Genomic DNA, 16,696 nt, shown 5'->3' with positions numbered 1-16,696 from the left:
AGTTGTATTGATTAGAATTAAGAGGTTACAGATTTTGCATCATCCTGAAGTTGATATTGGATGTTCTCAGGAGGTGATAATAACCAAACACTACTAATACAAGACACTCTAGTAAAGTTTGCCAACAAATGTGCTACTTTATTTTTTTCCTTAGGCACATATCTACAAGCCAGGAGCTATTATTCATAAAGATACTTTTAATGTGCAAGAGCATGTCACGGATCTTCCAGTCTATATTGCATCTTTGGTTGTTGACGGAATCAGCTACTATCTGCGAATCCAATTCAAATTCTAACTTGTTAAGCTTATTGTCTTGCGCCCACTTCAATGCTTCCCGTAGACCTTTGCATTCCACTTGTTCTGGACTGCCAGCTGTTACTAGATAGATGCATTTTGAACCCCTGTGATAACCTGCAAAATCACGCACTATTAGTCCAATGCCACCTGATTTTAGATCATAATTAAATGAGCCATCAATATTAATCTTATAGGCATCCATTGGAGGTGGAGACCATTAGCAGGTTGAGGAGTGGTACTAGGAGGTTTTATCTTAAGAAGTTCTATTTCTAACTTGCATCTGTGGACAACTGCATCAACTGCAATCTTTCTACCCTTAAAGACAATGTCACATCTAGTTGTCCAGATGCACCAGACAACTATTGCAAGCTTACAAATTTCCTCTTGTTGAACTTGATGACTGGTTAGCTTATCAAACCAACTACATAACCAATCAACTAAATGCACATCTTGCTGAATATGAATTCCAAGAACAACAAACCAGACTGTCCTAGAAGTATTGCAGTGCAGAATAGTATAAGAAGAAGTTTCCAAAGTTTGAGCACATCGAGGACAACCATAGTCTTCATCTTGAATAGCATACACAAGCTTATCTCTGGTTTGCAGGATATCTTTGATACACTTCCAAAGGAATTGTGCAATTCTTGGTAGAAGAGGAAGTTTCCAAGGCTTTTTATAGATAGTTTGCATCCTTCTACTAACTGACTAACCAATATTATTCTCTTCAAACAGCTTTCTGTAGGGAGATTTCACAGTAAACAAGCCATTTCTTTCAAGAGTCCAAACCAACCTATCTTCATGCTATGGGTGAATAGAGATATTGAGAATAAGTCTTGCAACTGAAGTTTCAAATAGGGAGAAGATGCGCTCATGATTCCAGCCTCCTGAGTCTGAGAAAAGTTGATAAACATAGATATAATTCTGATAGTTAGTGGTACCAGATTTGGGAGAGGGAGGGACTGACAAATCTGGGATCCATCTATAATTCCATATTAGTATTTTTTTTGACCATCACCTATGCTCCAGTAGATATACTTCTTAATGAACTGAAGTTCTAAGATCATACTCTTCCAAGAACAGGTTGAGTTAGGGTTATCTTTAATGTCAAAAACCTTCACATCTGGAAAATACTTGGCTTTTAGAGATAATGCACAGACAGATGTATTGTCTGTGCATAACTTCCAAGCATACTTAGCAAGAAGAGCTCTATTAAAGAGTTTAAGATCTCTAAACCCCATACCCCCTTCTTCCTTGGGTTTAATAACATGTTTCCAAGAAATTGCAGGCTTGCCTTTGTTGGTTTTTTGTTGCGCTGAGTTTAGACTGTTGATAGTTGCATCTGGCAACTTAAAACTTATCATATGGTGAACTGGAAGAGCATCTGTAACATTCCTCACTATGACAGATCTTCCTGCTTCATAGACATTAATAGAAATCCATGTAGAGAGCCTTGTATCCATTTTATCTACCAAATTATAGAAGGGTATCTTCTTGTTTCTACCAATGAAGAAAGGTAAACCCAAATATTTTTCATCTGAAATGCTTAACTGCCTGACTTGAAGAACTCCACTGATAATTTGGCCACAAGAAGGAGAAGTATTTCTGCTAAAATAAACAGCTAACTTATGAAAATTTATAAGTTGAAGAAGCTTATTTGTTTGTGAAAGGTTAGCCTTACAAAACAGCAGGTAGTCATCAGCAAACAATAAATGGTTTATCTTTGGAGAAGATCTTGAGATTTTCATACTTGTAAGATGTCTAGTATTTTCCAGATGATACATTTGCCTTGAAAAAGCTTCCATAAAAATGATAAATAGGTAAGGGGATAGAGGATCCCCTTGACTAATACCCCTTGTTGGCTTGAAGGAAGAAGAAAGTGACCCATAAATCATAATCTCAATTGATGTTGTACTGATGCATTGATTAATGAGATGGCAGAATTTTCCACAGAAACCAAATTGCTTTAGTACCTCAATAAGAAACTCCCACTCTAACCTATCAAAGGCCTTGGACATATCCATTTTGAGTGCTAAGTGGCCGGTTCTACCACCTTTCTTTTTCATAGCTTTCACAAGTTCTTGAACTAAGCAAATATTTTCAGAGATAAGTCTACTAGGGACATATGCTGACTGTATTGGAGATATGATTTCCACCATGTGCTTCTTGAGTCTAAGAGCAATGATCTTAGAGATTATTTTGTAAATGGTGTTGCAAAGAGCTATGTGCCTGAAGTCTTCTGGCTTGTGTGCTCCACTGACTTTTGGTATGAGAGAAATCCTGGTATTGTTGATCTTCTTTAGCATATAACCTGAGTTGAAAAAACCTTTAACCATCCTGCAAACATCTTCACCTACTGTCTGTCATTGTGTTTGATAAAATCCTGGTGGAAAACCATCAGTCCCTGGACTTGTCCAAGGTTGCATAGTCATGAGAGCTTCATAAATTTCAGAATTATCAGGGATCTTAATGAGAGCATTATTTTCTTGCTCAGTAATGCATGAAGGAATATGCTGGAGAAAGTTGAAAGGATCTGCTGGGTTTGAAGTAGAACTAATCTTCTTGAAATGAGAGACAAGAACATCTTCTATAGAATTTCTATCTTTGCCACCAAGTTCCTTCAGAAGCTTGCAAAGAATCAATTTTGTTTCTTGTTTTTCTTTTGTTGACCCTAATGTGGAAGTATTTAGAATTCCTATCCATATTATTATAAAAATTATCTTTGGATTTTTACATATTTGAACTAGCTTGGATCTCATTAAGCATGTCCATTTCAATCTCAAGTTTCTTAACTGCTTCAGTATTTGCATCCATGTACTACCAAACATTTTATCTTCCAATATTACGAGAAGTTTATTAAATGGCTTTGAGCGTGTTTTTTGTGCTCATGCTACCTCTTTGGTTGCAGTTCCACTACCCTTGTACATATACCACCTAGAACATACCAAGAAATAAACAAAATTGACTACATTCATCATAGTAATCATGTAATAAAAGTAGTCTAATCTCCCTTTGTTTAGATCTTATGGCAACCAATTCCCAGTCATAGTTCCTTTAGTTGTTCTATGAACTACAGAAACCATGAAACTGCTAAAGTAACCCCCCAGTGCAAAGCCCAGAAAGAAAAAGGACACCGCAACCTTCTCATGTTCTCTGGAAACTGGTTATACTAAAACTCAAGCTGGCATATATGACTAAATGCTTCATATAGACCACTAATTGAGAGCTGGAGGATTAACCAATTTGAAGACAGATGATATGGCACCTCCACCTTTGGCAATACTCAGCGTTGGGTAAGTAAGAGAGGAATTATGTCGTCGTTGTTCCGCTAATGCAGAGACTAACATTGTGATTATAGATATGAAAGTTTCAATTCCCATTCTTTGAAGGAGTGTGATACCACCTTCTTTACCTGTTAGTTTACTAAGTTGTGGGACAATGAGGCAATCATATATAGGGATCCAAATGACAATGCTAAGCCAGGAGAAGACAATGTAAGATGCTGATGGAACCTTGAAATTATTAGTGCCGAGGTGTCTATCTGATTGGAGAGCTTAGAATACTACATATGTATGTTGTTGAGTTACTGTGATATAGAAAATGGCACCTGAAACCCGTAATGGAAGAACTCTTATAACACATTTCAACTCTTCCACTTGTTGCATGTTACAAAGTCTCCATGGATCCGTAGAGGTCGCATCATCTTTAATCTGGTCTGTATCACTTAGGATTGCTGCCTTATCAAAGAATCTGCTACAGTCGCCAAAGAAAATCATCATTAGATACAGATGATCTGGTATAGAATTTTTTATTCCTACATTAGTTTCCTGTATTCTTAGCGAAGTTGAGATGATACAAATGCTTACTCAAACTGATCAGTGTGCTGAAGCTTGGAGTTGATAGAATTTGGGTGCATACAGTTGAAGAGAGATATCTCTAGGTTATCCGGTTGTGCTAAACACCGTTTTCTTGTGGCAGCCACTATAACCTGAACGAACCTTGTCAAAGGACTCCCTTCGGGTTTCACTTTGACATAAATTCTTGATCCCATAAAGAAGAGAATGCAAGCTATTATAATGTAAACGTGAATGGAATTCAAAATATTCTCATTGATCTGTTAGAGAATTAGGCATGGCCTTATATATACAGAGAGTTACAAAAGATTACAAAAGATGTCGACATACATTGGAAAGAAAGATGTCGACATTCAGCGTAAAAGAAGTCTTTGCAATATTGCAAAGTAAGCAAGAATATGTTACAAGTATACTTTAATACCAATACCCCCCCACCCACCCACCCATCAAGTTGGAGCATGAAGATTGGAAATTCCCAACTTGGCAAGAAGAGATTGAAAATGTTGACGACCCAAGGCTTTAGTAAGAATATCAGCAAGCTGCACATTAGTATGAACGTACGCAGGAGCAATAGTACCTTTGAGAATCTCATCACGTATAAAATGACAATCTATTTCAATGTGTTTCGTACGTTCATGAAAGACTGGATTATTTGCAATATGTAGAGCAGCTTGACTGTCACAATGAAGAGATACATGCGCAACATGCTCAACACCAAGACTCCGAAGCAAGTTCTTCAACCAAATAATTTCACAAGTGGCTGAGGCCATGGCACGATATTCCGCTTCCGCAGAGGAGCGGGAAACAGTTGCTTGTTTCTTTGTTTTCCAAGATATATGAGAGTTCCCAAGGAATACAAAATAAGCAGTATGAGAACGTCTACTGATTGGACAACTAGCCCAATCTGCATCACAATAAACATGAAGAACTAGAGTGGAATCAGCACGAAGTAATATATCTTGGTTGAGACTGTATTTCAAATAACGAACAACTCTCAAAACCGCATCCCATTGAGATTGCTTTGGATGCTTCATAAATTGAGATAATATATGAACCGCATAAGAAAGCTTAGGGCGAGTAATGGTAAGATAAATTAGACGCCACACGAGTCGTCTATAACGATCAGGATCTGTCATAGGTGTGTCCGATGCAACAGCTAGGCGATGATTTTCTTCCATTGGAACACTAGCCGGTTTAGAACCTATAAGACCTGTTTCAGACAATATATCAAGAGCATATTTGCGTTGACAAAGAAAAATCCCTTTCGAACTTCTAGCTACTTCAATGCCAAGAAAATACTTCAATTTTCCTAAGTCCTTCATACGAAAACAATCACCAAGATATGATTTCAGTTTGCGAATAACATCGCTATTATTCCCTGCAATAACAAGATCATCCTCATAAACAAGGATTTTCAATATCACTCCCTTTTTACGATAAACAAATAATGAATGATCAGATTTGCTTGCGGAAAAACCATATGCACGCAAGGCTGTGGATAACTTGGCATACCAACATCTAGGGGCATGTCACAAACCATACAGAGACTTACGTAGCCTACATACCTTGCCATTCATGCCATTACTAAAACCGGGAGGAAGGCGCATATATACCTCTTCATCCAAGTCACCATGAAGAAAAACATTATGAACGTCCATTTGAACTAACTCCCGATTCTGGATGGCGGCAACAGTTAAAAAAGTACGCACAGTAACCATTTTACAGTAGGAGAAAAAGTATCACTGAAATATATTCCCTCTTGTTGATGATTACCGAAGACAACCAGTCGTGCCTTGTATCGTTCAACAGTGCCATCAGAACAACGCTTGATCTGAAACACCCACATGCATCCAATAGTCAATATTCCCGGAGGTAAGTCTTCAATTTTCCAAGTTCCATTGGCATCAAGAGCCGCAATTTCTTCCTCCATCGCTTTTCTCCAGAGAGGATCATTCATTGCTTCCTTACATGATGTAGGCTCCTTATCAGACGAAAGAGCTGCAAGAAAATGTTGATGCGCAACATAAAAAGCATTACAATTTACATAATGTGTTATAGGATACGGAGTACCTGAGGAATGGATTGGTATGTGTGAAGTGTGGGGGGGAACCAAAGTCGTGTTAGTCTTCGGCTCCACACTTTGCCATTTTACAAAATCTTTGTGTCAGACATTTTCGAATCTGGTATGTTTGCCACGACCAAGATTCGCATCAACCAATTCCGTGCTTTCAACACCACAAGTATCATCAACCAAAATATTTCCATCAGCATCTGCAGGGACACTTTCATTTTTAACCAAACTTCCACTGGAAAGATCTCACAAAACAGACAAATTTTCAGATGTTGCTGGTAACAAAACACTGTCACTGGATGAAGGTTGGGTGTCACTAGGCAGTGCATGTGTATGAAGTGGAATAAAAGTCGGCATATCCTCAGAAGACGTGTCTGAAGGTGCATCATAAACTGACGTGCTAGCTGGAAGTATGGGAGCGTCTAGAGGCCCTTGCTGCGACTGTTCAGGGACTGATGACTGTGTACAGTCCTCAAAAAGATCTCCACAGTCCGCAGAATTATGTAAGTCACCAAATTCTGTTGGATATAATGAGTGAAGACGATCCATTTCGTCGGGATCAGCTAGAGGGTAAACATCTTCAACAAAACTAACATCACGAGACTGAAAATAATCCCCCGTCGCAAGGTCAAATAGATGCCATCCTTTCTTCCCAAAAGAATATCCAAGAAAGATACACCGAAGACTTCGACTATCAAACTTATCACAAGGATTAATATTCTTCGTATAACATAAACATCCAAAAACTCTAAGCAGATCGAGAGTAGGAGCACGACCATAAAGCATTTCAAAAGGTGTCTTAGAATCAAGCACACGAGAAGGAGTGCGATTAATCAGATATGCAGCGGTTAGAGCACATTCACCCCAAAAATCAATAGGTAAACAAGCTTGAAAATGTAAAGCACGAGCAACATTAAGAATATGACTATGTTTATGTTCTACTCTAGCATTTTGCTGAGGTGTTTTAACCATGGATGTCTGGTGAATTATCCCATTCGTACGAAAATAAGTACCAAGACCCTTAAATTCTGTCCCATTATCACTTCGCAAAACTTTTACTCTTTTCGTGAATTAACGATCAACCAAGGAGAAAAAATTTATTAATAAACGTGGAACCTCGTCCTTTGTTTTCATCAAATATACCCACACACATCTAGAAAAATCATCCATAATAGTCAAAAAATGCCGAGAATTGCAAGCACGATTTGCACGATAAGGACCCCAAACGTCACAATGAATTAAATCAAACAAATCGACTGCTTTATTTTCACTTAATGGAAAGATACTACGAGTTTTTTTATCCCGATAACAAATATCACAAGATTTAAACTCCAACTTATTATTATTACTACGACAAACTTGAGGTAGTAGCTCCATTACTTGTCGAGAAGGATGTCCGAGCCGTTTATGCCATAAATCTGCCATGTATTTCCTATGAGCAACATTAACACGAGTTGGTTCCCTCACCGACAAATGATAAAGCCCTCCAATAAGCTCACCCATACCAATCTTCATCCTCAAGACAAGGTCATGTACAACACAATAAGAGAATGTAAATTGTATGCTTAACTTTCGAGAAGATAGAAGTTGCGAGACAGAGAGTAAGTTACAAGTGAATGAAGGGACGAATAACACATTTTTCAAGACCAAAGAATTGGTTAAAGTAACTTCCCCTATTCTGGTGGCCTTTATAGTAGCACCATTAGGCAACCCAACGTGAATAGGAGTTATGGCACGAGAGAAATCAAACAGATTTTCATCACAGCAAACGTGATTCGAAGCACCAGTGTCAACAATCCAAGTATAAACTCCCTTACCAGTTAATCGAATAGGATTGGTAGGTGCAGACATTTCACCCAAGACAGCATTCACTTTGGATGTAGCAACTGTATCAGGGGTATTCATGCTCTGTTTTTCACGACCTGTGGCTTGCGGACGCCTAGGTCACGGCCAGGTGGATAACCATGTTTCTCCCAGCAGCGTTCCTCAAGATGTCCATGATAGCCACAAAAAATGCATTTCAACGATGATCGGCCAGATTTCAGACCTTGTGGCATACTACCACGAACAAAAAATGCCATTGGAGATGCTTCCTCAGTCCTTCGTTGGGTATAAAGGTGAACCTCTTCCTCTTGTGCAATTCTTGAGTACACAGAGTGAAGAGATGACAATGGCTCGATGGATAAAATATTGGAACGTGCGTTAGCATAATAAGATTCAAGACCCATTAGAAATTCACGTACCTGATCCGTTTCACGTCTTTTACGAAGGATTTGATTCAAACCACATTTGCAACCAGAACAAGAACAAGAAGGCAAAGCATCAAAGTCATCGATATCATCCCATAATTTCTTTAACCGTCCATAATAGGCCATAATCGACTCACCAGATTTTTGTTTACAAGCAACAACATCAGACTTTAATTGAAAAATTTTAATACCGTTTCCAACAGAAAAATGTAAACGAATATCTTCCCACAACTCATACGACGTATCACGATAAGAAATAGTAGAACGAATATTCGGATCAATAGTATTAAAAATCCAAGCTACAGTCATATAGTTAACCGTCCACCAATCCTCAAGATCATCAGAATCAGATGTAGGTTTAATTATTTTACCATTGATGAAACCGAGTTTGCGTTTTGCTCCCAACGAAACCCGAATCGCTTTAGCCCATTCTTCGTAGTTGGATCCCTTAAGAACAACGTGCGTGACGACTGTCCCTGGACCATCATTCGAAGCTAGAGCATACAAAGGATTGGAAGGACGTGAAGAAGGTGATGGTGGGATCTCTGCATCCGAAGAAGGTGTTCCCATTGTTACTTAAAAAAAAAGAAATTGGAAAAAATATTCTGGCTCTAAAATACCATAATGTAAACGGGAATGAAATTCAAAATATTCTCATTGATCTGTTAGAGAATTAGGCATGGCCTTATATACAGAGAGTTACAAAAGATGTCGACATACATTATAAAGAAAGATGTCGACATTCAGCGTAAAAGATGTAAGAAAATATTACAAAGTAAACAAGAATATGTTACGATTATATTTTAATCCCAATGTATTAACATTAGAAAAGGGGAAGAGCTAACCCACAGTCCAGCTCACGTTAGATTGCACGTAAACGATGAGAGTCAGAGAAATCAAGGTGGAAGAAGAAAGGACAAAGAAATACCAATTGGCGAAGCTGATGATGGACCGCTTGCCGGTATCAATTTTTGGATTGAACTGATCAGCTCCAAATGCCAAGTTACATGGCCTAACCCCACCAGAACCAATCACTAAGATCCTAATGCACAAACTATAAAAGTCCATTGTAGTTTAGTAGCTTGCTCACATAAATCGTTCTTCTGCGTTCCACAATTTGGAGGATGCAGTTTAGAAATTGCTGCCGTCAACATTAAAAGAATCATCCCCTTCGCAGCACAATAGAACAAATTTAAAAACGATACTAGAAAGGTAATATTTTGTTCAGTAAAACTGATGAGCAAAAATTGGTTTTAGTTAGTAGTACGTCCGTTTCAAAAAAAGTGTTACTTTCACTTTTTCATTTTAACTTAAAGATAGGCCAAATTAAAAAAATTAAAGTAACACTTCTCCTGGAACGGAGGGAGTATCATAGTTGAACATAAACTTTCCACATAATTTTAAATGAAGCTATAGTTAAGTTGGCTACCAAGAGAGAAGCTATTGACGCAAATCCAAGAGTCTTATAAGCATCAGCAAGGAAACCACCAATTAACGGCGAGAAAAAGCTAGTCCCAGTGAAGGCATTGATAAGTACAGCAGCATTGGCTCGCTTCATATTGAAAACTGTAGTCAAATAAACAATGAGGTTTGACGACGTACCCCATGTTCCAAGTTTCTCGAATGCTTCATTCCCTGCACATGGCATAGATCAATCACTACATAAAAGGAATAAGAGATCTTCATTTTCTCAGTTTTTGTTCTCTCTAGAAGTTCACTGACCTATCATGAACCGGGCGAGATTGGGGTATATCCGGATTTATATGGATATAGTGTCCTTACTAAGGGGATGCCAAATATGAATGAAGTTACAATACTACCCTTACCCTTTATAATTCTAATTACCCTAAATCAATTTTATTCTTTTCATTTCATCTTCATTCTTCTCTTCTTTTTCTCCTCCACAACCATACCGGCTCTCCATCACACCATCATCAAAACTAATCGATTAATTCGTCGTAATCGTCGATTCGAAAATTCCGATTAATCTTCAAACATGGGGCCACCACGGCCGAAACCTAGTCGTACGAAAAACACAAATAGAAAACCCAATGAATACAACCTTAAAATTGCTTTGTTAGTTCAAAAGAAAGAGAAGAAAAAAGCGGATGAAAAAGAAGAAATCAAAGCCGCTGAAAAAGGAGAAATGACGCGATTGAGAAAGTAAGGGCCTACCTTAAACTCACTCTAGTACTTCAATTTCATGTTTGCATGTCCAATTTGGTCAGAAAAATCAAAATTCTGAATTTGCAGTTATTTAACAGGCAAGGTGTTTGTTCCGCGACCTTGCCGACATTTCATAGCTAGGTTTAGTCGGCAAGCTCTTAGGTTGAAGATCTTGCCGGCGGCTAATATCTGTAACTGCTACTTACAGGGTCGGCAAGGTATTCAACCTAGGAGCCCGCCGGCGTTAGTTTTTTTTAAGTCGGCGGGTTATGTGAGAATGATGTGTTGCGCGAGAGAAAGAGGAGAGCCTTTGTCGATTGAAGAGCAAAGTAAGCACATTGACTTTGCTAGAAATGTTGACAATGAGGATGCCTATGAATTGTTCAAGCAAGCTGGTGCTGAAGTAAAGAGGGAATAAAAATCCAGGATGGAAGCACAAGCCAAGATTAATGCTGACAAAAAGAGTGGTCGTTCCCGTGGTGGTGAATGTAGTAGTAGTGGTGGTGCTCCTAAACGGGGCCGTGGTCGTGGTCGTGGTGGTGAATGAATGCATTCCTAGTTTATTTCTTTATGTTGTGGTAGACAAATGTTAAGGTTAATGGTTGGAAAAATGTTTTTTTAAGGTTTATGGGACATGTTTTCGTATTTTGGACAAAAAATGTTGGATTTCTAGTTATTGAATGAATGATTTGTTTAGCTATGTAAAGTTTCAATAGTTCCGTCGGCATGCTTTTGTTAAGTTACATTGCCGACTAAACCAGGGCCGGCAAGGTTGTGAACTGTCAGACTTCCGGCCCTGACATCAGAAATGATGTAGTTACCAGGATCGGCAAAGTACGCAAATTACCACCTTGCCGGCTATTTGACTGCCGGCAAGGTATTAGATTATTTACCATGCCGACTATCTGTTGCAAAAAATATCTTCTCCTAATGCCTTAAAAGAATAAGGTCGGTAGGGCTGTAAAAATTACGACCTTGCCGACTATAATCAAGCTGGCACGCTAATGACCAAATACCATTCCAGCGGTTAAGAAAATTATGAACTCCTGATGCCTAAAATCATAATAAGGTCGGCAGGGTAAGAAAATTAAGACCCTACCGGCCAAACTTAGTCGGCATATTTGGGAACAAAAACCGCGCCGGCAAATTCAAAATTCAATTTTTTTTGCAAGTACAATTGCATTGATTGACTTGTACTTAGGCACTATAACGGCCAAATTTGGGCGCTATCCTATAAATACACTAGTTCTATGTACAAAATACACCCACCTATTTGCATATACTCTCCAAAGCTCATATCATCATACACTCTATCTAACTCTCCCAATACCTCTACATACAACAACGACATCATTTGACTCAAATGAAGATTTGGAAATCACCAAAGCGTGGTACGCGGAAGCTCGAGTTAGACATCAGTCTTCCGTACGGGTGGATGCCGTAACCTTTTAGGCTAAGGTACATAACAAATTTAGGAAAGAGTTTGGAAATCATCATGTGATAAGTGTTCAACAAGTCCATGATAGGCATCTAGTCATCGAAAATGCGATACTTGTTTTTTTAGCTCTCCAACCTCGGATTTTCAACGCTACCAACTTCAACTTGTTTATTGAACAATTTTTAAGTATGTTTGTGGTTTGTTTTACGTGATCCATGTTGTTTGGTCTTCCTACTAAACACCACTAACAAATTAAGTTTGTGTTTTGCTTTTTTAGCATGAAGTTGTCAAAGCGCGCTACTTGGAGGAACAGGGGGAAGCATTCACATTCGATGCAAGCTATGAATTCATGGTCTCCAAAATCCCGGAGTATGCCCCGGGCTTCATGCATGACGGAGATGACTGGGATTCTTCCAACGAAGATTGATGGTTTTAATGTAGGTTTTGTAGGTAGATCTCTATGTAAACCCCCACGAGACTATAACTCGTCCACTAGGGTCGCCTAAGGGTTCAAAGGCTTGATGCACATGCTAAGTTCATTCGTTTTTCTGTCGATAAGGAGTTATATTTTATGTTTCAATCAATGTAGTAACCAAAATTGCATGAATAAAGTGGATTACATCTTCCTATATTCTGTTTTCTGTTGGGTATAACTAAAGGTCGACAAGGTTACATTGCCGATTTTTCAACAGCCTGCAATGTTAGAAATTATTTGCATGCCGACTATAAGTCAGCCGGTAATGTTAGAAATTATTTGCATGCCGACTATGAGATAGCCGGCATTGAATGGGAATATTTACATGCCGACCGTAAGATTGCTGGCCCAAGATAGTCAGCATATTCTTGATTCAAAGACCCTTCCGGCCTAAAAATGGTCGGCGTATTCTTCATCCACGGACCTTACGGGCTATACTTAGTCGGCACATTATTCAAACGTAGACCATGCTGGCGAAACTTAGACATACCTTATTTAAACGTCGACCTTGTCGACCTTTCAAATTTTCAAAACAAAATTTTAGATCGAAATCGAACTCATAAGACAGATAAAAGGTTTAATCTCATAATTTCAAAATTTTAATCTAAACTAATCAGATTTTTTTAGTGTTAATTAAACAAGGGTATATTAGTCATTTAGAAAATACAAGGTTAAGGGGTGACTTATTTTACTTCAAAATGTCTTGAGTTTTATCTCATTAGGTATACCCCAATTAATCTGGGTATACCCCAATCTCGCCAGGATTATGAGGGGCATGGCTTTGAGTCCCCTGTAATTGACCTGAGTTTCTTTTGCCGTAGTAGCAATGACTATATGTTCCTCCTCCATGGTTACCAAGAACTGTATGCAGTTTTTCTTACTAAAAGACAAACTTCACTGAAAACTTAGACTTGTTATTGGAAAATTTACTGGAGTACATCACTTATATTTATGCAATGGGGTAGTGAGAAATAGATGCTGCAACTGTCCTTCAATCAGTAGGTCCACTGCATCAGGAATTATAATGCGATACTCTAGGTAACATGATTCTTTTTTTTTATATAGAAAAAGTTAGGCAAACCTAATAAATAGACAAAGTAGTAGTAGTACCATTGCCCAAGCTGATGGCAGTACTACTTTCATAGTTCTTACAAACAATAGTATTGTTTAGAGATTGCAGATTTTGTAGTCTATGTATGATGCTAAGACTAGTTAAAACAAAAGTAACTGGACTAACTTTTTAAATAAGTGTCTTCATTGGAACTTTGTATTTCTTCGTGATAAGAGTGAGTGAATCTTCCCTTGATATCTTGATAGTATAGAGATTGGAATCGTTGCAGGATTTCATTGGATTCAGCTTGTATTGCGATATTCATATGATGTTGTTTCTGTGCCCAGTTGTAGGCTAGTTCTGCTCCTCCTGTGGATCCTCCTTCTCCCAATTGGCCTGAGTATCCTCTGCTATCAATAAAGTTTCCTGCAAAATCCAAGATAGTTAGTGAAGAAAAGAATTTACGACTAACAAGATCATGTATGGTACATATTCTGATTATGAGACCATAGTCTTGTGGGTTTTGAAGATTATTGTTATCAGAAACTGTTCGATCATCTTGATTAGGTTCTGCACCATTAATAATATTAATTGTTGAGAGCATGAGAAGGTAATCTGTGGACTCTGTTAAAGTCACACAGATGTTGTTTAATGCTAATAACAATTTTCTTTGCATGAGGCTTTATGTTTTGGAAAACTAGATCACATCTAGCCTTCTAGATATACCAACAGATGGTAGCATAAGTGGTATATCTTTCAGAATTATTTGTATAAATGAATAAGGAATTGAACCAGTCCATGAAGTTTGTTGTATGATCAAACTTTCCATGTGATTCTCCAAGGACTTCATGCCAGACTTCAGTAGCAGCTGGACAATTTAGGAACATGTGTGTCACATTTTCCTTCCCACTTTTGCAAATTTGGCATATAGGATCAATATAGTGTAGAATACTTGTTTTCTTTGCATTTGTATGGAGAATTTCATGTGCACATTTCCAGATGAAGATTTTTATCACAGGATACACATTCTATCTTTTCTTTGTACATGGCTTTCACTGAGAATTTACCAGTATCATTTAAATTCCAGTGCATGCTGTCTTCTTCCCCTGGATATGTATCCAAGGAACAAATTAATTATGCAGTGTTATAGTAGAAAATCTGGTGGACTAGCTGAGGATTCCAGTTTCCTTGTGGTGTCATGAGCTGAAAGAGCAGATCAAGATGTTGTGGAAAATTTGTTGGTTTTACCATCTTGTCAGTTGTGTTAGGAATCCATATGTCCTCCCAAACTCTTATTCTGTTCCCTTTTCTTATTTTCCAGGAGCAAAATTGTTGTATATTTTGAATTCCTCCAAGGACCTCTTTCCATATCCAAGAATCTCCATCTTTGGCTTTTGTATCCATGTTTAAAACATTTCTTCCAAGTAGGTATTTAGAATCCATTAGTTGATACCATGGAGAATCCTTGTCTTGCTCCAGTCTGCATCCTATTTTGGTAATCATGGAGCTGTTGAAGAGTTCCATGTTCATGAAGCCTAAACCCTCAAGTTCCTTTGGTTTGCAAATAGCTGTCCATGATTTAGGATAGTAACCAGTGGGATTTCAAAGATTTTTGCCCCAAAATAAATCCCTTTGAAGCTTGTTTAGATCTTGACATGTTTGTTTAGGAATTCTGAAGCAATTCATTTGATAGATACTGGCTGTTGATGTGACAGTTTTGATAAGAATCTCCATGCCAGCAAGATTTAGAGGAGTATTTTTCCAACTTGAGAGTCTCAGTTTCATCTTGTCAACTCCAGGTCTAAAATACTTTATCTTTCTTCTATGAGTGAACAAAAGAGATCCTAAGTACTTATCATCCATCTATAAATGTTGAACTCCCATTATGTTGTTGATTATAGGAATAAGAGATGGATCAGTGTTTTTGCTGAAAAAACACCAGATTTTTTGAAATTGATTAGTTGGCCAGAAGTATCTCCAAACATATTGAGAATATCCTTAAGATTTTTTGCTTCAGTTTTATTGGCTTTGCAGAATACCATGCAATCATCAGAAAACAGGAGATGATTAATAGAGGGTGCACCTTTACATATCTTGATACCATTGATTATACCCATATCTTAAGCATGAATAAGAGTTCTTGAGAGAGATTCCAAGCAGAATAGGAACAAGTAAAGAGACACAGGGTCTTTTAGATCTCATTGAATGGATTAGCTCATGAGCTATGGCAATGTTATCAGAGATTTTTCTTCAAGGAATGAAGGCAGGTTGGTATGGTGAAATGATTTTGTTTAGGTAAGGATTCATTCTTTGAGCTAACAACTTGGATATGATTTTGTAGGTAGTGTTGCAAATACTTATGGGTCTGAAGTGGCTTGGGGAGGTTGGGTTATCAATCTTGGGTATCAGGGTAATGAAAGTAGAGTTCATCTCTTTGAGAAGGTGACCATAAATGAAGAAATGTTGCACTATCTTTACTATATCATCTCTAACAATGTCCCAATTGGCTTGGAAGAAGTTTGGTGGAAAGCCATCTGGTCCTGGAGCTTTTTCTTTTGCCATACTAAAGAGAATAACTTTGATTTCATTGTAATCAGGTGGTCTGTTTAGGTTGGTATTATCAGTATTGGTGATAGTAGTAGGTATAAGGTTTATTATTTCAGGGTTTATGGTAGGTGATTCTGTTGTAGACATCTTAGTGAAGTGTTTTGTAAAGTATGTCTTCAATTCTTCAAAGTCAGAAATCCAGTTTCCATCACTGTCTTGATTTATGTCTATCTTGTTTCTCCTTGTTATACATTTTGTTTCTCTATGGAAGTATTTGGTATTTTTGTCTCCTAGCTTGATAAACTGATCCCTGCTTTTAGTCTTCTAGAATTTTTCTTCAATGTCCTGCCACTCACTTAGTTTTTGTTTGGATGAGCTGACAACAGTACTTCTATCAACTCTGAAATAATTGTCATGCAACCAAGAGAGGCGTTGTTTACATTCTTCTATGTTGGTTTTGATATTGCCATAAATCTCTTTATTCCAAATCCTAAGTTTCAACTTGATATCCTTGACTTTTCTGTCTATAAGATAATCACTTAATCCAGAGA

The 16,696-nt window shown here is 37.9% G+C and overlaps 1 protein-coding gene and 1 pseudogene across 1 annotated transcript; both read right to left on the bottom strand.

Moving 5' to 3' along the window:
* Positions 1-17: 17 nt before the first annotated feature.
* On the bottom strand, positions 18-987 carry LOC113272749. Its single transcript, XM_026522547.1, has 3 exons — positions 513-987; positions 297-444; positions 18-162 (listed from the first exon to the last, which is right to left on the bottom strand). The coding sequence occupies exons 1-3, from the start codon at positions 985-987 to the stop codon at positions 18-20; spliced, it is 768 nt and encodes a 255-aa protein (XP_026378332.1).
* A 983-nt stretch (positions 988-1,970) lies between these two features.
* LOC113274033 lies at positions 1,971-13,396 on the bottom strand (annotated as a pseudogene).
* Between the last annotated feature and the right edge of the window lie 3,300 nt (positions 13,397-16,696).

This window comes from Papaver somniferum, chromosome 4 (genome assembly GCF_003573695.1).
Source record: "Papaver somniferum cultivar HN1 chromosome 4, ASM357369v1, whole genome shotgun sequence".
In the NCBI taxonomy this organism is placed as follows: Eukaryota; Viridiplantae; Streptophyta; class Magnoliopsida; order Ranunculales; family Papaveraceae; genus Papaver; species Papaver somniferum.
This window is presented reverse-complemented; position numbering and strand designations above follow the sequence as displayed.